This window comes from Triturus cristatus, chromosome 5_1 (genome assembly GCF_964204655.1).
Source record: "Triturus cristatus chromosome 5_1, aTriCri1.1, whole genome shotgun sequence".
NCBI lineage: Eukaryota > Metazoa > Chordata > Amphibia > Caudata > Salamandridae > Triturus > Triturus cristatus.
Window position 1 is genome coordinate 294,511,001 of NC_140587.1, and position 22,878 is coordinate 294,533,878.

Genomic DNA, 22,878 nt, shown 5'->3' on the forward strand with positions numbered 1-22,878 from the left:
ATCCTACAGCGAGGATCAGGACAGGTGGTGTCATCTCAGCTTTGTATGGAGTGCAGCGGGGCACCAGACAGGGGTGCCCATTGTCCCCCCTTTTGTTTGCTTTGGCCACTGAGCCCTTGGCAGAGCTCTATCGACCTAAGGGTACAGGTCATGGGGTGGTTCTAGAGGGCAAAGAACATAATATATCTTTATATGCTGTCGATTTATTGCTCTACATAGCAGATAATTGGTTGAGAGGTGCCAACGCCTTGACGTTGTTAAATTAGTTTTCAGTACTTCGGGTTAAAAAGATTAAACTCATCTCTTCCCCATGACAGCGGCGGCGGCACAGCCATATAATATACCATTGGGGCTCACCTGGTTACCTCGGTCCTTTCGATATTTGGGAATCCAGGTGTTTCATGCTTCGGATGATCTTAAGGAAGGTAACTCCCGACTGGAGGTACGATCTCTTAGAGCATATGTACAATTCTGGCGATCCCTAAAACTACTAGTGATGGCTTGCATCTCCTTGTCCAAGATGATTATACTCACCAGACTCTTATATTTTCTCGTAACTCTCCCTGTCATGATACTGCGCTCTTTGTGTAACCACTCAGATTCCTCACTCAGAGACCTAATATGGGATGGGGTTGGGGCACAACAGAGTCTCACTGGCAATACTCCAGAGGGCCTCTGGGTGACAGCGGCTTGGGTGTCCCCGTTTTTAAATTCTGCTATTTGGCCACCCATCTTCAGTGGGTGGCCCAGTGGTTAGATGGTAAGAGCCTCAAAATGCTAGGTTCCATTGGGTTGGTTGATCATCAGGGGCTCCTGCTGGTGAAACTGCTCGATCCAAAAGTGGTCATTCCCACATCAGGGGTTTTAGTGAGAGTGGCTCTACAGTACTGGCGGAGATGCCTGAGGAGGACATCTAGGACTCCTCTCTATGCTCCTGACCTACAGTTGATAGGGTTACCACATGGGGATCCTCTTTCCCCATTCATGAGCCAACAGCTATCAGACTGGACGACAGCGGGCCTCATCACAGTGAGTGATTGCTTCCAACTCGGAGAGTTTATCCCATTAGATGATTTGTTAACACAATATGAATTGCCCCCTGGCCAGTTCTTGAATTACCATGCTCTGGTGAGGACGTTTAAGGATTTGGTGGTCTGAGAAGAGATGAGAGCCGGAAACCCACATCATCCTTCAGACACTGATGACTTTGGGCTCTGCACGTCACCTCGTGAAGTGGCTTTATAAAGCATAAATCGAGTTAATCACAAAACCATTGGTAAAGACTCAGGAGAGGTGGGAAACATTACTGGACAGAGATCTGTGGGTAAGATTTTGGGGAGCCCTGAGCGTATTTCTAGGAATACTAAATTTAAATTTGTCCAATTTAAATACCTACACATAACCTATTTGACCCCCAAAGACTGCAAATCATGTACGGAGGACACCTGCAGACATATCCCAGATGCATGGAAACAGTGGCCTGTCTTGAACACATGATGGGGAGCTGCCAGGATTTGCAAGAATTCTAGAATATAGTAGTTGCCACACTTAGGCCCAGACCAAGGACCGCCAGACTCGCAGGGGCACGACGACGGAGGTCTAGCCACCACCGCACCACGGTCTGACTGCCCCATTACGCGTTGGGCAGTCAGACCCCTGGGGACCTCCAATGCCAACAGGGAATTGCGGTCAGAGGCCGCAATATGCTTGGTCCCGCCAAACATATTACGAGTTTCCCCTCAGCCGGCAGTGTTATGGAGGTTCTTACTCCATGTACACCGTGGCGGAGAGGTAACAAAGGGGGGTTATGCCTTGTGACTCCTCCGCATGTGGATGCACACAAGGGGCATAACATGTAGCCCCATGTGCATGCACACGAGTTTCTGCACAGAATATTTTTTCGAGTTCATGTCGTGCAGAAACCTTGTTGTGTGGTCCAATTGCGGCGTCTTTTTCAAATGCACCACCGTCTTTGAAAGAAGCACCGCCATGGGACCCCCAAAAGTCAAAATCTGGACCTTAATTGGATGCTGGATCGCTCACTCCCAAGACCCAAGGCGTGCATTGTAGGTAATAGATTTGCGGACCTGGCTTTGTTCTTGGCAAGAAGAAGCATAGCAATGCGATGGAGGGCCGAGAGCATCCCAGCTCTAGCTCCTAGTATCAAACCTGGGCAAACTAATGGGAGAAAAGCCAAGTCTTCAATGCCTTCCTAAAAGCCAGGAGACCAGACAGTTGGCTGGTTATTGAGTATCACAAAGTATGGAGGGGAGGGAGAGGCATACCTGTACACAAAATGTAAGAAGCAATGTCAAGGAAATGCAGAAAGGCATGGGAGTGTTGTATGGACGAGGCCTAGGCAGGAAGGCCTCTGAGGTGCAGCAATAAACACTATGATACAAAATGGACAGGTATAGCCCAGACTGCCGGAAGAGGCAGGCCCCTTTGAAGTATACTCGAACATGACATCACACTTCAGAGCTACCAAGTGTGGTCTATGCCAGGGTGGGAGTGTTGGTACCAAAGAGGGCACAACACCCCTCCTAACATTTAGATACAAAAACACAAAGGTGAAACTTGGAGGATGCTCGCTTGTTGCTTTGATGTATGTAATCTTATGGCTTATAGTCCTTGTAGCGTTGCAATGGTCTGAGGCAAGGCAGCATCGAGTAAAGTAAGGATGCTTACTAGTCCTGAAAGTTTCAGGAGATGGAATCAGTGTTGTGGACACTACTAGTGGGGGAGAGGTTTCTTTTTTATTATTATTCAGTTTTATTGTTTCTGTAAAGAACAATGATATGGTATATAAATGAGCCACGTTAAACTAATTATTGAAACAAACATACACAGATTAATGTGGATAGTAGAATGGTCTTTGGACAAAAGATCAAGTTTTAAATATCGAGTTCAAAAATATTGTAAAAAAATATTGTGATACAAAAATATTATGATGCAGAAATATCAATGTCAAGAATATTGAATTAATTTTTAGGTAACTAATATTGTTTTCAAGAATATAGTTGTAAAGAATAAAAGAAATTAATTATCTTTATGTGTTTTCATTCATATATTAAATATTGTTTGTATAATTGTAAAAAAAATTTTTAAATATAGTTTGTAATTTTAAGTGATTTAAATTTAATTGCTAATAGTAATTTATGGCATTGTAGAGTCATGTGAGGTTTGTAGGGGTGCAGGGTATGTAGTCAATTAAGACTAATTAATTACCAAATAATTAGTAATTTTTTATTTATAAAGAGTATGGTGGTCTTGGGACAGCTGTACCGTCGTTGGCGGTCCTACAGCCTGATTACGGGGAGTGTGGTCGGACAGCCTCAATATCGCTGCCACAGCCAGCATCTCAGATCCAGGAGCAGCGGCAGTGGAGAAAGCTGAGGTCTATGGTGATGGTGCAGATGCCGGCACTGCTGTGGTGATCACAACATGCCTTTCCGCCAATCTTTTCATGGTGGGGGCCCACCATGAAAAGGTCAGCGGAAAGGCAGAGAAGGGGCCCCAAACAGGACCCAGGACGTTTTAGCGTATTGGGAATTGTGACTGGGGGCACATGTTGTGCCCCCCATGCCAACATATAGAAAGCTACAGTGGTTCAGTCGTGGGAAAAAATTACTTTAAAGCAAAAGAGTTAATCAAAGATGCAAGCAAATTAAACATTGTACAGAATCAAAAAAGAGGTCAAATTATTTGTAGAGAAAGTGACATGTAAGTTACATGTAGTTTGAACACGACAACACCGACTATTGAATGTTTGCAAACTTCTTATTTTATATGATTTCAAAGGTATACATACACAGAATAATGGAGGCTGTCAAGTGAAAAAATATACACTATTTAGGGGTCTTCGGATGACAGACAGTTTTTAATCCTGGCACGGAGTACATAGTACCAGGATTGAAAACTGGCTAGCAGTTGAGATCTGATTCAGACAACCCCCACCCGCGGCGGCAAATTTCCTCAACGGCCACCCCGCAACTGATTACTAGATCTAACTGGACTACTTTAACTTAAAGACTCCGCTCTTGAGTCACGTCGCCTATGCTTGCTGGCTGTCATTCGCCACCCCCCTGTCCTGAAGAAGACCCGCTATGAACTCTAAATAGTGCATTGTCTGGGTTGAAACGTTGACGAACACATGGTTCAGCTTTTTACAAGTCTCTTGGCTCAGATTAAGAAGCAAAAGTGCTGCCTGCAAGAAACAGCGTTCTTTATCATCCTGACCATCTTGTATTCATGTTCTTGTTAAACTGTACATACTTTCACGCTTTATATATGATATGCACTGCACCACGTACACTGAGCACTTGAAGTCACTTTATTACATGTCACTTGTATATTTTTTCACTTCAGAGCCTCCATTATTCTGTGTATATATACCTTTGAAATCATATAAAATAAGAAGTTTCCAAACATTCAATAGTCGGTGTTGTCGTGTTCCAACTACATGTAACTTACATGTCACTTTCTCTACAAATAATTTGACTTCTTTTTTGATTCTGTACAATGTTTAATTTGTTTGCATCTTTGATTCACTCTTTTTGCCCCCGACAGGACCACTGTAGCTTTCTATATATACACCCAGGTTCTGAGGGATACAGGGTTACCCCATTGCTGTTATTTACCCCATGCCAGCATGTCATGCACATATTGTGTGCTAAGTACAACATGGTGCATGGCAAGAGTGCACCCGACATGCTTGCGTTGGCCATTGAGTCGTTGGCCACACATGCTAGAATGGGGCAGCACTACCAGGGACTGGCCTTGCGCGGAGACGTGCAGTATATATCCTTGTATGCCGATGATCTACTTATTTTCCTGGCCAATACAAGGGAGGCGCTGGAAGGGGCGACAAGCCTGCTTCAGGTGTTTGGTGGGATTTCGGGGCTGGGGGTGAACTGGGGAAGACTTGTATTTCCCCGGTGACTCCATCAACGGCTGGCCCTGTTCAGGTGGCGGTAATTCGGTGGGAACCGAATTGCTTACCCTATCTCGGTACTAAAATATATCATACACCAGCTGATTTGCTGGAAGGGAATGTGGGCAGGGCCTTACGAGGACTGAGAGGAAGCCTGGCTTTTTGGTGTACTTTGCCACTCTCGGTAGCCGGCAGGGTGACCCTCCTGAAGATGGTGGCATTTCCCGTCTGCTATATTACTTTAGGACACTGCCGCTTTGGATACCGGGGGCAATCTTCAGGCAGCTTAGATCCATGATTAGCGGTTTCTTATGGGGAAACGGCAGAAGGCTGGTAGCCTTGCCTATAATGATGAGACCAAGAGCGGATTGGGGTCTGGCGGTGCCAGATTTCAAACTCTTTTATTTGGCGGCTCAGCTGCAGTGGCTCACCCCAGCAGTGGCTTGAGAGTTTAGGGGCCCAGATGGTCCCGAGGGACGGTGGCTTCCACGTCAAGTGCTGTCATTTATAATATTGCAGCAGCGTTTGTGTCCTTGGCTCACTCACTGCTGAGGAACGGATGTTGAGATAATGTTGGAACCGGAGCCAGCGCAGAGCCGGAATTAGTCGCCTGTACGCACCGGAGATTCCTTTGGGCATGTGTACTGCCCTCCCGCATGGGGGGACTGGTCGGCACTGGCAGACTGGGAGATGATGGGTGTCCAGGTAATGGAAGATTTATATGAAGACACGGTATTACTACCTTTTCAAACGCTGTGGGACAGGTATGACCTTCCGCGAGGGGATTATTTGCTACATGTAGCCCTGGTTTCGGCGATACAACATCATTGGAAAGAAGGGCTATCGGAACCGCGGACCTCTATGAAGTGCCAATATGTAGTAATGGCAGCGCCTGGTCACGGAAGGCCTGCAGCCATTGCAAGAATTACAGCGAAAGTGGAAGGTGGATCTCGGGAAGGAAATACCGAAAAAAACATGGGCGCAACTGATCAGGAGGGCCTGGAAGAGTACTAGGAATGCTAGATTTCAATTAATACACTTCTTTATATTACATAGGGCTTATTTAACTACGGCCAAGATTAATCGGTATTTTCAGATAGATACCGCCCAGTGCCTACGCTGTAACTTAGAGGGGGCGGAGTTACATCACATGCTGTGGAGCTGCGGACAGTTAGGAACATACTGGGAGGAGGTAGTCGAACTGCTTTGTGGAGTTACGGACCGCCACATAGACACTGACATGGGCACCTGTATGTTGCACTGGTTTCCGCATACTCCCAAAACAAAAATCACGAGTAAGTTTCTCGATCTAGGCCTACTACTAGCTAAGAGAGAGATCACGGCCCAATGGAAATCAAGGCGAGGGCCTAGTATAGGGAGGTGGAAATCGGACTTACTCAAATGGGCTAAGAGTGAGAGTATAGTTAGATTGCAACAAGCTATACGAGCTAATAATGAGAATGCGATGAAAGCAGCGAGGGCGTGGGAGGCCTTAGTAATTGCATTACAGACGCCCGAACCTGACTCCGAGGTGGGCTCTGTCAGGGAGGCCCCAATGGGTTCCCCTTGATTGTTCAAAGAGCCGTGATGAAACTAATGGCATAGCCCTGTGGTGCTTTAACGGGTAATATGAGGTGCACCAGGAACGGAAGGTATTGTCCCCCAAATATCTTGATACAAGGCGCGAGGGAACTGATAATAATACTGAAATATGAGATTAGGAACTTGGACACACCGGCTGCAGAGGGAGGGGGGAGGGTGTTTGATTATGACTTATTGATAACTATACGGATCATTATCAAGTATTGGAATTAAGTAGCTGACAATCTGCTCATAATAATACACAAACAAGCACTTTGAGATGTCTGCAGTGAAGTGAACAATAATATATTACTAATGTAAAGAACTAATGGTTTATCAAAAGAGTATGTGGGGGCATTAGAAATAATATTATGATGTAAGGTACAGATTTTAATAATTGATGTATGACTGCCATGCATTGTTTTGCAAAATAATGAAAACAGTATACAAAAAAAAATGCACCCGACATGCAAGTGGCGCTGCATCGGCATGTGCTTAAGGCTCTCTTTATGAGCCGAAGCATGCCATCGCCGTCTCATCGCCGCGACACACCGCCAGCCCAGCAGTAGAGTCCTAATATGGCGGTTGGTATGCTGCCAGCTTGTGGGCGCCGCAGCGTTGGTCCAGCAGACAGGATGCCAAACTCATAATCAGGCCCTAAGTAATAATTACTTAACAATTAATTTATTTTTAATTATGTAATTGGCCATAAATTATGTAAATTGTGCAATAATTATATTTTTACAAGTTCTATATTAGGTGCTGACTGCTGGGTTTGTAGGGGCATAGGGTGGGAAGGTTATTTAAGTAATAATCAATTGACAATTATTAACTTATTGCTAATTATTTAATTGATTACTATGTCAATTGTGTTATAATGATCTATTTTAGTTATATTATAAGTGTGGGCTGCTAGGTTTGTGAGGATATAGTATGGGAAGTTAATTAAATAATAAATTGATGGCAAAGATTTTCCAAAGGAAGTTCGGTAAGGGGGTTATTACAGCACTTTATCGTTCACTAGTGATCCACACTCTGGACAGCCTAGGAAAGGACCGGCAGAGGTGTCCTGTGTGGGAGATTTGGATGAGGCTGACTGGAGGAAGGCATGCATGGTGCCTAGAGAGAAGGTGATTTCCACATGGCTGTGTATGGTGCAATTTAACTATCTGCATGCGACCTATCTCACACCAAGGCACTTGCAACATTCGCTCCTGGATGTGCAAGCAATATGCGTGCGGTGTGCACTTCTTGCTGTGGACTTATTCCACGTGGCCTGGGGATGTCCAGATGTGAGGCCCTTTTCGGAGAGTTTGGGTCAAATCCTATCTGCGGTCCTGGCCGTACTCCTTAGTTGACGCCTTGGATTGCGCTACTTGGGCTGTTGGAGGAAGTTTGAGGCCATATAGCGAAACGTGTGTTCCTGGGGGTGGCTTGCCTGGTAGCCAGATGAGATGTGGCTCACGCATGGAAACAACAGAAACTGCCGAAAATTAAGAGGTGGCTTGGGGGGTCTATTGGTGTGCCCACCAGGTGAAGTCAATTTATGAAGCTAGAACCTGTCCTAAGAAGCATAAACGTATGTGGGGGAAAACGGGTGACATGTTTTACTGCCAAATAATTTTCAGCAATTTCATCTGGGCACGGGGACCAATCTCCACCTCACTGATGCTTCAAGCTCAATCTGTAGTGGTTGACAAACAATATAAAAGAAAGATTGTGCCAAACATGTAAACACATATTAAAATGGTGTATAATGGCAACTTTACCCCAAAAAAAATTTCAGGTAAACATGCATGGACAAATTGTAGCCACGCTTCCCCATCAGGAAAAAAACAGCCACCGATCGTCAGCCTGTGGATATATACATGTATACATTCATCATGAGCCTTTAGTTATACATAATGCCAGTACCTCTATAGTTCTCTCTTGTTCTCCCGATACCCACTGAGTGCCATCCTCATGTCTTTATATGTATGCTGATGAGAGATATATCGCAAATCTGGCCCCAAAGTAATTAGCTCGTTTCTCAAACTTGCTCAGTGCCATTGCGGTCAAGCTGCAGGGAAATCTGTGCAATGTTTAGCCCCACAGCTACTAACTCTGTCCCCCACACTCTCACAACTCTGTTAAGGTCATGCTGCTTTCAAACCTATAACGTTGCGAGTAACAAGTAGCGGGTGGCACATCCTTTCCATACACCCGCTTACCCCCACTATCTCCGCTATACTGATCGTCTGGGCTGCATACTCGTCCAGGACACCAAGAGCACCCCTTGAAATACACGTACCGTGACCCCAAAGGAGAGTGGGAAGCCCTCCCCCTCGCCTGGTTCAACGGCCTGTTCCTGCCAATCCCGTGAGACCGGGAGATTGTGCAGTGCCCACCATTCGTACTGGTTAAACGGGGGTCTCATCGAGCGCCATCTTGGAGTTCATACTCCCAGATAGGGCGATATCCGTAATAGCTGCACAGTAAGCCCCGAAGATGGTTACAGTTTAGTAACATCTGCGTGCACAGTATTTATAAATAAACATCTAGGTACACAGTATTTATTTTAAAAAATGCACTGCGTTGGTCAAGTTTATTGACAATCCCGGGCAGTCATATAACTACCAAGGGGTGTTTATCTAAATATATAGCGATGGAAGTGTATACATTTTGAGGGGCACCTTAGTAGTCAACGGTACTCTATACCTCTCGGCACCCATGCATGTAGCCTCAGTGTGCTACGCGGTGCTTTCCAAGGGAATGATCAGGATAAAGATGGTTAAATGTGGTGGAATACTGTGCAAATAACCCTTCCTGATTTAGCGGTGTTTCTCATAGTTTAAAGATCAGGATAAATGTGGTCAATGTGGTAAAGTGGGTACAAAGCTGCGCAAATAACCTTTCCTGATTTAGCGGTGTTTCTCATGATTTAAAGATCTCCATGCCAGTGCCCCTAGTTTTGCACTTTTCTTACTTTGCTAGCACTTGGGGTCAGCTAACACAGACACATACTGGTACATCTATCTTTACCTTGCCCATCCCATACCAGATCCTCCAGTTTATCTCCAAGAGGACAAGTTCCTATCTGCCCACCCAATTCACACTTTTCGTACTTTTCTGACCCTTTGTCTAAGTTAGCGCAGACACATATTAGTAAATAAATCTCAACCTTGCCTATCCAATGCCGGGACCTCGGGTATGTCTCAAAGGGGACACGTTCCTATCTGCCCACCTTATTCCACTCAATGTAATCGTTCAAGCCCGTCTGGTCAGCTTTTGTAAAATAAAAATCCAACGCACCTCCTTCCTGAACAGCGTGTCCTTGATGATGTGCACATCTCTCATTACTCTCTCCAACACTGTCCATTTCAGGTTCCTGAAATTGTGTTTCAACTCCTGATAATACCGGACCAGTCGTGTAGTCAATTTCCCTACCTTAAGGGTGCTAATATGTTCTTGTATCCTCACCTTTACTTTACGGGACGTGAGGCCAATATAGTGCAATACACAAGCACACGTTAGTCTGTAAATTACATTTGTGGTGGTACAGTTGCTGAATTTATTTTGATGCCAAGTTCTACCATCCATCAGCTGAACTTTCTTGGACGCCTAAGTAAGATCACAAACAGTGCAATTCCCACATGGGAAGTTCCATGATGGTATACCTGATTCCCTTTTCTATTTGATATGATGGGTATGGACCAGCCAGTCTCTCTGTTTAGATGCCCTTCTAAATGCGAACCCGGGTGGAGGCATTTGTTTCTCGCTCGCGTCCAGCAACAACCAATGTTTCCTAATAATCTGCCTGATTTTGGTAGACAGAGGGTCAAAGGTTGTTACCACTGGTAGACAGGCTTCATTAAATCTTTTGTTTCTTTCCAGCAATGCCTCTCAAGGGATACTCAGCGCTCTCTTATGTGCCCGTTTTAGCACTTTGGTCGGGTAAGCTCTGTTTTCAAGCCGTTTCATCACATTTTCAGATTGTTCTATATACATGCTTGTATCTGTACAGTTCCTAGTGTACCTGAAAAATGTCCCCACGGGAAGGTTATCCCGCAAGGTACTCGCAACGTTATAGGTTTGAAATCAGCATGACCTTAACAGAGTTGTGAGAGTGTTGGAAACAGAGTTAGTAGCTGTCAGGCTAAACTTTGCACAGATTTCCCAGCAGCTTGACCGCAATGGCACTGAGCAAGCTCGACAAATGAGCTAATTACTTTGGGGCTAGATTTGTGATATATCTCCCATCAGCATAGATATAAAGACATGAAAAAGGCACTCAATGCGTGTCGGGAGAACAAGTGAGAACTATTGAGGTACTGGCATTATGTATAACTATGGGCTCATGATGAATGTATGGGTGTGTATATACATCGGCTGATGATCGGTGGCTGCTATTTTCCTGATGGGGAAGTGTGGCTAAAATGTGTGTGTGCCCTCCCCTATGAGTGTGTTGCTGGTACGAGTCCTGTTAATAATGGCAGAACCATGCATGTTTTCCTGCAAAAATAGTTTGGCAAAGTTGCCATTATACACCATTTTAATATGTGTTTACTTGTTTGGCAGGTTCTTTCTTTTATATTGTTTGTCAACCACCACAAATTGCAGTTGAAACATCGGTGGGGTGGAGATTGGTCCCCGAGCGCAGATGAAATTGCCAAAAATTATTGGGCAATAAAACATGTCGGCCGTTCTAACTGAAATGGTCTAAAACATGCCGTTCTTTTAATCTGAGTGCAATCACTGCGAATAATAATGTATGTACGACTGCAAGTGAGTCACAACTCATTTTAGCTTGGAGAAGCAATCTTCTTCTTTCACGTTCCGGGGTCCAGTTGGTTGATGAATGACACAAGCATCAACACAACACTCTGTTTCTTTCTTCATCTTCTCTCACATAAAGTATAAAAACTTGGGCACAATAACCTTTTTTCTGTTTTGGTCATTAAAGTTAGCAATGATGACAATGTGAGCAAACTGGTGAGTAACAACCAGCAGGTCCTTTGGTGATGCTTACGCGAGGTACTTTGTGTCCCCTCACAGCTTTTACTGGTTCTGTTTATGATGTGAGAGTATGTATGGTGGGCTGAAAAACTTTTAAAATTTAGAGTACAGAACACTTGAAACTGGGCAGGACCGGTAATTGGGTGGAGCCAGCCTTTGACAGAGATTGGTTACAAAGAAGGCCCCTGGTATTTTGAAAGTGTATAGTGCTCATTATAATCAAGTCACTTTTTGCATGGTTCAGTGAGTGGAGGGCGACCTGGTCATTATCCCTCTATTGCTCCTCTTTTTTTTTTGTTGATAATAGTTCAGTTCAAACCAGCTCTGGGAGCCGTTGGCTCCCGCTCTGACGTGAAACTGGGCAAAGGACATGGGAGTTTCCTCCCCCTGTCCAAACCCTCCCCTGGAAGGGTCCCCTGAATTGTCCTAACCCTTTCCTTAGGTTACTTAAGGGCTTACCAGGGTGTAGGTCCCTAGATTTGTTGTGAGACACAATTCAAGTCAGACACCACTTCAACTTCTACCGTCTGAGCACTCTGTACTTCGCTGGACTTCGTTTGGGCTCCACTTCCTCTCCCTTCCAGTCTGCTACATCATCTGTGCCTGTGCACCATGCAGGAACCTTCCAAGGCCTATGGGCATCCAAGACACCTGAAGGAATCTCCCTTGGAGTGAAGGAGTCACTGCCCTACATCTGCAGGCTAGGCAACTAAGCTGACCGGTCTGCTGATCCTGAGCTCCCACGGACTTCGAAAGGCTCAGCAACACAAGTGGTGCTTCTCCATATCTCTCGAGGCCTGCCCTGCCTTCTCACCAAGATTGAGGCCAGTATCCCTCGTAGGAGACGCAGAAACCAAACCCCTGTGCAACGCGTCAAACTTGCCATTGCAAAGGCTTGTTGACTTCCACCAAGATCTTTGGGCTCCAAGTAGCCCCAACCTCAAGCATCTCCAGTGACCAGAATCTTTGTCCACACCACATCATCTGCATCGTGGCCTGCATATTTTGGTGAGCTGCTCAAGGTCCTCTTACGACTCCAGTGCCTCCAGCCTGTGGGCCCTTTGAGGGTCATCTTTGTTTCTTTTGGGGTCCCCTGATTGCTCGGGCCTGCCCTGACTCCCCTGCTTGTGGTGAGTCCCCTGGACCTTGCTATTCCTGACATTGCACCTTTTTCGACATCCACGTTGTTTGCAGTTGATAAGGCTTGATGGTGCTCCCGACGGACACCGACCCCTCAACTCTCCACATCCAACGTGGGACAGGTTGTGCATGGCTCCTGGTCTTCCTCAGCATTGTCTGGTCCTCACAGCTGCAGAGTCAAGGTCACTGTCAAATCTCCTGCAACTCCCAACATCGGGGGGCATTCGTCTTCCTGGTCTCTGGGTCACTCCTGAGTGACATAGACTCTGTCCACTCTGCTTACAGGTACTCTTCAACTTGAATCCACCTTTGGATTCCACCGTACACTTTCTCCTTCTCCAGCAGCAGCATTCTCCTGATGGCGGTTTCCAACACTGCTTCACACCTATGCACCCGGCTTCCCTAGTGTAAGTAATATGGGTATTTGAGGATCCATGGGTGGGGTGGCTCTCCAACCCTCTGTCTACCACAGAGTTTCTTCAGGGTCCACTGGGGAGGGTCCCTAATCTTTGAAATTGAAACTGCGACTTACACATTGATTTGTACGTTTGCTAAAAAATACAAATAAAATAAACATGTTTCAAAGCTGCCTATCATAGTGGAGATAGCAAGGGACCCATCTGATGGTGCATTGAGTGAATAGTTATGATTGTGAGACAACAAGCTCATCTATGTAGGTGGAAAGTTGCAAAGTCTCCTAACACGCATCTGTTATAACTTCGTGAGTAACGCAAAGTGTGCATCTCGCAAAGTCTTTTTTTTTGTTTTTTTAAAGAAATATGCTCTTTAGTTTAGCTGCCCTTTCCTTCAGAAGAAACCGTTTCAATTAGCATGTAGAACTGCAATCATAAACATCACTGCAACCGTATATCGAATTGTACACATATGCTGATGGAAACAACTATGTAAATTGTTATTTATATTAACGCTAACTGTTAAGTGACATTTGACTCTTATACGAACATCTTGAAGAATTTTTGAAAATGCAATATAGCTCACTTTTCGTGTATTTATGATTTGACTTTCCATTAGGAAAAAGTATATCTCCAACAACTGATAGACGAGTTGGGTGATTCTCGCCCTGCATATATGAAGGACTTATGGTAAGAGAATTAAAAAAAGTATTTGCATTTCAATCATAAATGTTATAATATAAGACCAGTCAGAGCAGAACGGCAATGTGATGAAAATGAGAGAAACAATTAAGTATCCAGGCTGCAGGGTTATGCTTTCGTGTTTGGCCTTTAAGCAGACTCAAGGGAATTCCCTGGTCACATCTCATTGACCAGGGACATTACAGCTATCAGTAGCGCAACAGGTCAGTGGCACCTAGGCCGAACACGAGGCTCCGTTTCATGACAGTTATGGCTGCTTTTTGCTACACAACCAGTTAAGAGGACCCATTGCCCATTCTGTGGTCATAGGCCATGGTGCCCATGGGACTGGCACGACCTGTTGCCTTCAAGTCATGGTCTGTATCATGAAGGGCCTTTTTTATGCATGCCAGACGTGTAAAGTTCAAACATAAAACATGGAATATCTCCAAGTTAATGCATGAACTTTGAACGGAACAAATGAGCAGGGTTGATTGCCTTTCTTATTTTTTGCACAGATTATAATGCATTTTTTACTATTTATGTGTTCAGCGGGTGCACGTGCAGCTTAGGACACTGATATTGCACACTGTACCAACCCCATTTCATATGCAAACTTTATTTCGGCCTGGGTATTTTTGTGCCTGGATTTACCTCTGGTATGTAACTGGCCCCATAAATTTCCATAAAATAAACAAATGACTCCCTGACAGTGGTGGTCACTTGGACTTACCTACTGAAACTACTGTCTCAGCAGATACCACAATTGCGCACCTTAGTCACAGGAAGCACAAACACCAGCAACTGGGGCACCTCACATATCCAGTAGATACAACCTCTTCAGACTTTTTTACACCAATGTAAGACCTGTGGCAGGAAGAGAGTGCATGTGGATGATCCACACGAGGATTGTATATACTGCCTCCATCCCAAACATGAAGTAAGACAGTGCAAGATTTGTTGCATAGAGAGGGGAGGTTATTATTATGGCTCCAGACGACTAAACATCAGAGAACGTCTTCAGAGTAAGAGAGCCATGGTTCTTCAAAGCCTCATAAGAGATCTAGATCCCATTAGGGTACCTCTGGAGAGGGGAGAAAACATCTTCCAAGTTTGAACACTGCGTTTTTACAGCAGGTGATCCCCAGTTGTAGAACCCCACATACCATAAGGATAACTGTCAACAGTGATTTGCATAAATCGTATATCCATCATGGGTGCCCGGAAAACCAATTCGAAAGCAATTCATGCTCAGGGGCACCTCCCTCTTCGCGCATGTTTCTTTGTAGTTTGTGCAGTTCTTGAATGACAAGCGTCAGTGTTCCATTTTCAATGTGATTCTCTGCGATGAACATACACCAGGCCGCTCCATTCTTGGCAAAGACCCCTCCCTCCATTTCAGTCATTAAGTCCAGTATATATAGGTGCTATATTAGCATGAGGCAGATTGATCGCAGTTCTTCTCTGATAAAATTGAGGCCGAGCTCAGTGCTGTTCATCATTTTTGCATCTTCCACCACATTGTTTGTAAGCAGTGGGCATTGGCTTTTGTTTGCAGGGCAAGAAGGGTATTGATCCCCTGCTATCAGCTATGCTTCCATGAACAGTCTAAATTCTTCTTCAATTGAGCCCTGCCAAAATAGTCCGCAGTTCTCCTTTCAAGAGCTTGGTGCAGGAAGGTTGTCTTTTTTTCTTAAAAGGTGCTGGTACAAGTCTGATAGCTCTTCTCAAGGAATGACCAGGGTTGGGCTGTGCAGGGTGACCAGGGAACACAGTCCTCTCCATCCAGGAACAAGTTGAGTGCAGGAATGCCTGCTGCATTGCCAGTAAAAATCTTCAGCATGGAGGTGCCCCACTGCATATCCGGATTGTGTAAGATCACTTCGCAGTTAGCATTTGTCCCCATCGGAAGCATTCCTTTTCCTCCGAAACATAAGAAAGGCAGTGTTAGTTTTTGTACAATTAAGGGTTGTCCCTTCCCTTCTAACCAAGTGTATCCAGCCACCTCAGTGTCCCATATTTCCTGACATGGGGTAGTAAGACTTTCATTCAACCCTTCCTCATGCTATCCATTAATGATTTTATCCCCCGAGCTGGACGCCCCTACATAGGAATTTTATATCGGGAAACCACTTGTTGTTTAATAAGACCGGTCCAGTTACACTAAGAGCCACTCTCGGTACACAGATGGATGCTGGAGCAGACGTGTTTGTGCACTGAGTTGGGGATTTTGCCACCTCCAAAAATATTTTCTCCGGGAAATCATGGGCCATATGATATCTTCCCCTATGTGGCCCTTCCTTTGCATCCTGTCCAGCTTGGTTTAGATATCAGTGGGTTCAATTAGGATGTATAGCACTGTTGGGTTGGTGTCGTATTGGGTTATGTTTACAACTACCCTGTGTGCTTCTATCTTGTTGGGTTGGACAATGCAGTTCTACGTATGGGTTTCCTGGGAGTTGTCTCTGCTCCTCTGGTGGCGGTGTTACTTCTCAATAGCTCATGAAAGTTTGTGGTTTATACTTCTAGGATGATATTGCCATGGAAGGGCTAGATTGCATGTTGGAAAAGACACACCCATGCACTTTTCCCCTCCTCTCTGAGGGCCGTGGGTGTTTATCAGAACCCTTCCTGAGGGCCCGTGGTTTTTTCCTCCTTCCATTGTGCAAGTTCATAATGTTCTTTCCCCTTGGAACATGGGGGTTGATGACAAGTCGACTTTGGTGCACTTCGTTGTCCTTGCAGCTACCTGTTTTGGATTAGTACTTTGTTGACTGTTACTTTAGCTTAGTTGCATACGCTCTGTTCTCAATGGCTTTGTATTCCATCACAGGGGTGTGAGCCCATCAACTTATCAGTTGGGATCTGGTGAGGTATCAGAACGTGACCCCTATTGGAGATGTCTTTCAGTGATTAGGGGAGCAAGGGTGATTAACATAAGCACTGTTGTGCGGACAGATATTTTTTATAAGCCATTGAGCAACCCCATCCTACTTGGGTGTTTTTGGCTCGCTTCCGACGTTTTGGCTCTGGTTGGTCAGATCAGTGTTAGGTAAGTGTTGAAGTGAACCCAAGAATTCAGGGAGGGATAGGATTGTGACTTAAGCAGGAGTGCTATGGGCGTCACTAGTGTTTTTTTAAAACGCCCTCCCCGGTGCATGCTTACAATCGCGGTTGCTATGCGGCCCAGGACTATTTTACTGCTAGGGTCTACCTGTTTTGCTATTACTTCCACTTGCGCTTCCTGTGAGTTGTGTTTTTAGTCCATGTATGTTCGCTACATGTGCGTGCAAATGTGGAAATGGGGGAAAAGGGGCTGTGTTGCAGTTTGGTGTTACTGGTACTTGCAATGTACCCTGGAATCCCATTTTAATGTTTGTGAATCTCCTTGATCCGGCACGTGGTGTGCTACATGGACCGCCCTTGTGGCCTCAGATACCCGCCTTTGGTTGACCTCGACCTCGCCTTTTAACTGGAATCTTCTTTTTGGACACATTTATGGCGCATTTCTTTTTAGTTTGGGTGTTTCCTTAAGTTGCACAATTCATTGTTTGCTTTGCCCACGGGAAAAGGGTCAGAGGCTGCTCTTATGGCCCCGTCCCCCCATACCGCCCAGTGGGGTCGGAAGTCAGGGCAGACAGTTTTCCTTAATTGTGCCGGCAAGGTTGGAGCTGCACGAGTAGACTATTCTCGGAATGGAGATGAGTTTGAGTCGGGTGCAGCTGGTGCCCTGCGTTCCATCTGGAGCATGGATTGAGGCTTGGAAGCTCCATCCCTGGCACACCATCTCCCTTGGACCACACCCCACTTTCTATCTGCGTTTCCTGTAGGTCTGGTGTCCCTAGCTTTTTGGCTGGGGTCTCTTGAGTCCTCAAATTGGGCACAGTCGTTGAGTCTAATGAAATTGTTGATTGACCAACAAAATTGGTGATCATCTTGTCGATCTCTGGAAGGGTAAAAGGTTGCATGAACCCCCAACTGGAGTCTCAAACTCATCATTATGCTGAGGCCTCTTTACTTTTTGACTCTCGTGTGTCGGCCTGTAAAGTTTTAGAGCCTTACCATCCCAGGTGGAAGAAGAACATTGTTCCCATCACCGAGGATGGCTAGAGCATTTGGGGTGCTATCGGGACTACACATCATGAAGGAAACATTTAAGTGTGGACATAATTCCCGAAACTAGGGTCCCTCCGGCATGGTGATTGGAATGCATCCAATTAGGCTTTGGCTGCGGGACCTGGGTGTCTGCTTTTCAAACAGTTTTCAGAATCGTCAGACTGACATGCCCCTGGGGTGTGGTCAGTGAACCCCACTCTGGGGGGTCAGCAGCAGAGTGGGGCCTTCACTTCCATGGGCACTTTATGCAACCTGATTATTCTGTGCTCCCGCAGGATGAATATATTGTTAATGTGGATGCTCAATCGACACAGCCCCCAGCAGCCCTGAACGTAAGTACAATTTTGGACCCCCAGTGCTGTTTGTTAGTGTTTTCTGGTCTGATACAATTTTCAGAGGTAGGGAAGGCTGGTTGTCTTTATTATCGGAAGTGAACTACTGGGAGGTTAAGTTGCTGGGAGTATTATCACCTGTCTTTATTACTGTGGGGCCTATTTTGCTGTGAATTCTGGTTCTGTGGTTGTATGAAGGCGCTACCTCCCCACACTGTCACCCCTCCAAGCCAGGGTTGTGGCCCCAGTCCCTGTTGTGCTTGATTACCCATCTGTAGTTGCCGCTGACAGGTGCTTGGTCAATTACAAGATCCTTGCTGCAGTTGTGTGGTGAACGGCTGACCTCCCTGCGACTGAGTGTATAATATGTTCTGGTTACCCTGTGTTTGGTACTGAGGAGGGACCGTATCCTGTCACAGCTATCTGTGGGGCGCCAGAGAGCCCACCACAAGGCAGCCACACATTAGTGCAGCTTAGCCGGCCGGTTCTATAATCTGCCAGTTATCAGTGTAATGGGCAGACATCTGCGCCTGTAAAGCTTTGACCTGGTACACAGGAGGCAAGACATGACCATAGATGTGCCCCTGAGAGTGGTAAGAACGGGAAAGCTGCATTCCATGAAGCGAGGATAGACGGGGAGGCAAGATGGTGGAGTGCAGCGTTGGCGAAAGGAGAGCGAGGATGAGCTGCTGGGTCGCCTGTTAGCTGCACTGTAGCTCCTCGGGTCCAGTTATAATCATGAAAACGTGGCCGCGGTGGATCCCGGGTGGCAGGTAAGCCTGCATGGGATACTTGCTGTGATAAGCAGCGGAGCCCTGGGAGACTGTGGAGGTGTCATTGTGGGGGAGACTGTGGCAGTGTCACTGTGGGGGAGCGCGACCTCGGTGCAAACCGCTCTGTAGGATCTGTGGAGGGGTGAAGGGCAGCCGCACTGTGCTGTGCTGCACTGCCTTCCTGATCAGCAGCAAAGGTGGGCAACGCACAATAAATGGTGAACTGTGTGTATAAGTCCCCGTCCTTTGGCACTGTGGACAAATAAAGGCGCATTCAAGTGAGCTAGGGGTGGCCGCGCAACACACATTCCGGGAGGAGGACCGGCGCGCCATTGAGACTTCGGGTGTAGCTTCTGCCCGGTTTGGAGTTGGCAGGGGGATTGGGACTAGACTGTGTGCCCTTTCCCCCAGAGAGTTGCGGTCGGAACAGGGGAAATTGCAAGAGGTCCTACTCCATGCCAAGTGCAGCGACAAGGAGAATAAGCGGAAGAAGGCTGTGGTGGGGGCCCCGCCAGAGGGCTGAACCTGGAGAGTGAGACCACGGAATTGAAGCATCAGCCTCCCAAGACGCGGGGAGTAACATCAGCAAGACTTGACAGGCTGTAGGCCGGTCGCACTGGGCGGGTGGCCCATATGGTGGAAGCAAGGCTTGCTGGGTAATCCCAGGACCTAATGTATGTGGTGGCTCTGCATCGACCCCACGCATGCACGGGGGCATAGTCAGGGAAACGCACGACGTAGAGATATCGATACAGCAAAGCCTCCAGGCCATTGATGGGAAAATAGCATGGCCGTCAAATTAGATAAACAAGCGGCACTTCTGACCATTGCGGAGCAGCGGATCTCCTGTGTAGAGGATGAATAGCATGAAACAGCTGGCAAATGCAGGGGGATAGAGAAAATCCTGAAAGTGATCAGAGCCAAGAATGAGGATTTGGAGGCATGATTCATGTGCTATAACGTCCGTATCATGGGGATTCCAGAAAGCACAAACACGGGCCACCTGGAGGAATACGTGGAAGCAATGCTGAAAGAAATCTTCCGATCAGAAAACCTATCACAGGTGTGAATAGTGGAGAGGGCACACAGGTCACTAGCCAGCATCGGAGTTCCCCCAAGGCCCATTATAGCCCGAATCCTGAATTATCGGAATCGCGACTCCATCTTGCGATAAAAGCAGAATATCATATACCAAGGGAATGAAGTGGTATTTGCCCCAGACTTCACTATGACAGTCCAGGCTGCTCGAAAGGAATTTGCTGCAGTAAAAAAGAAGCTACACATGGCAAACATCCCCTATGCAGTGCTCTATCCTGCGCGCATGAGGATCTCCTATGAGGGCAAACCGCAGTTCTTTACGACGACGGGACCGATGAGTGTTCTTGAAGCAAATACAGCGTAAACGCACTGGCTCACCACGCTCGGAGTCCTTTGCACACTCGGAGTAGTAACAGTCACTGCTTGTCGACACTGCGTCCTCTGGACTGATGTCTGGGAAGGTGGAAAGAGCGATGCGGAGAGGCCCACACCTAGGCAGAGAATATCTTGGTCCAAAAATTGAGAACAATGTTGATTCGGCTGCCTCCCATTGGGATTTGGCTGAAGCGGAGCGGAGTACGGCGGCAGCCCAGACTGCGGGACTAAGAATGAGCAGTAATACATACATCTGCAAGTAGGACTCATGTGCAATGTATATTGTTTTTTCACAGTAGGCACTAAGATGCCACAGGAGGGCCACTTTTTACGACATAATGCAGACTGGTCATGGTTATATGCTAGCGGGAGGGGGTGTAACACATTGGGGGGGGAGTGGATTTCTCCATCACAGAGAAAGCATTTCTTATGTAAGTAGGTATATGAACATACCTAATGGGTTTCAACGCTGCAATAGATGGATGCCTGCCCCAGTTATTTAATCCGGCCAATCCTGTCACAGGGAGGGTTTTGGTTGAGGCCACTGGCCGTTCCCACAAGGGTATACCCCTTTAGGTCAAGCCTGGAAGGTTGTATAACTCGGAGAGAGTTAGTATTGTGCAATGTTTATATTGCTGTTAATTGTTCTACTGCTAAGGGAATGTCTTTGGCATGTTTGGGATGCTAAGTGGGAGGGGGCGGGTAGTTGTTTTTGTCATGTACGGTACAGCACAGGGAATGTTGATGATATGCGTTACATACTGAGTGGAAGGAATTACTGGGTTAGAACCGAATATGTTATTATTTTTAAGCAGCACGAATGGTGGAAGAACTTAGGCTCCTGACTTGGAATGCCAGGGTGTTATGCAATCCCAAAAAGATCCGGCAGGTTCTTGCCTACCTTGACAGGCACCACGTTCAAATTGTATTATTGCAGGAAACTCACCTGACAAAATCTGGAGACATGGGGGTGGTAGTAGTGTGGGCGGTGCCGAGGGCGGCGCCCTCTTATTCCTCATACTCCAGGGGGGTTCTTATAATGGTAAAAAAGGGCACACCTTTTATACTTACCCATACCGTGTTGGATGAAGGGGTCCGCTTTGCGCTCATACAAGGGACGCTATATGGCTCACCTATAACTATTGTTACCACATATGGGCCAAACATATATGGCCCTGATTTTTATTGCCAATTGGAGTCTAAGCTATACACCCTACAGTCCACAAAAGTACTATGGGGTGGGGACCTAAACACTTATCTGGATGCTAATCTAGACCAAAATGCAATAACGGAGTGGCAGGGAAAAAGGTCTGCACAAGTGATACAGGAAATAATAAACACATATTCGCTGTTAGATATATGGTGGGCGAGACACCCCCTTGCCCGCGAGGTTACCCATGTCTCCACAGTACACAAAACCTGGAATAGGCTAGATTATTGGTTAATTTCTGAGGAGGCATCCACATGGGTGACAAAAGTAGCCCATCTACCTAGAACTTTGTCAGAACACTCGCCAGTGGTATTGGATCTGGCAATTCCCACAAATACCCCACATGACTTTAAGTGGCATTTGCAGGCCACCTCGCTCTTGGACCCTGCCTTTAAAGACAGAGTTTGTGAGGCCATTGTACATTGCTTCCTGCAAAATGAGGGCACTGTGGAGAGTGCGGGCACACTCTGGGAGGCCTTCAAGGCAACAGTACCCAGGACATGTATTGGTCTACAAGCAGGGGTACTGAGGGCTCTGCGTGCTAGTATGCAAGCGCTAGAAAAGACCTTGGAGGGGTTAGAAAGGAAATATGAGAAGACCTAAGACACAGACACCCTGGCAGAAATCTGGAACATGATTTCTGAATACAATGAGACGGCTGATCAAGAAATACAACATATGTCTACGTACCGGGTGGCCAGTTCATATGGGGAAGGTAAAAGGCTGTTGCCTGGTTTCAAAGATCAAAGCACCAAGTTCACAAACTTATATTACAGAGCTGCAATTTTCAGATGCTACAAAGTGCCACAGCTCACCTGAAATACTCACACAGTTTATGGACTACTATACAAAGTTGTAAGGCCCCCGTGAGGCAGCCACAAGAGTTGAGACCGAATCCTATCTGGACGAAATTGCACTCGCTTGGTTTTCCCCTGGCCAGCATGAATATTTGGTACAACTTATTACTGATGATGAGGTGAGGGCAGCCATTCAAACGCTACCCAATGGCAAGGCGGCAGGGGGCAATGGGCTACCCAGTATAATTTATAAGATGTTCGCTGACCTTCTAGCACCACGTTTACATGCAATATATACAGAAGCCCATGATACTAAGAAACTCCCACCAACATTGAGAGAGGCACTAATGATATCATTGTTAAAACCGAGTAAGAACACGACACAATGTGATTCTTATAGATTGCTGTCACTAAGAAATATAGATACAAAGATACTTGCTAAAATCATAGCGGCCAGGCTGAGTCCTCTCATGCTGGCACTTATTCTCCATGAT

General features: G+C 46.2%; 1 protein-coding gene across 1 annotated transcript in view; it reads left to right on the forward strand.

Annotated features, from left to right (window-relative positions):
- The window catches only part of LOC146830806 (uncharacterized), an 878,450-nt gene that overhangs the window by 579,125 nt on the left and 276,447 nt on the right, over positions 1-22,878 (forward strand). Inside the window, exon 14 of the mRNA XM_085604967.1 lies at positions 13,682-13,752. Within this exon, the coding sequence (XP_085461093.1) occupies positions 13,682-13,752 (71 nt within the window). The remainder of the gene's footprint in view (positions 1-13,681; positions 13,753-22,878) is intronic.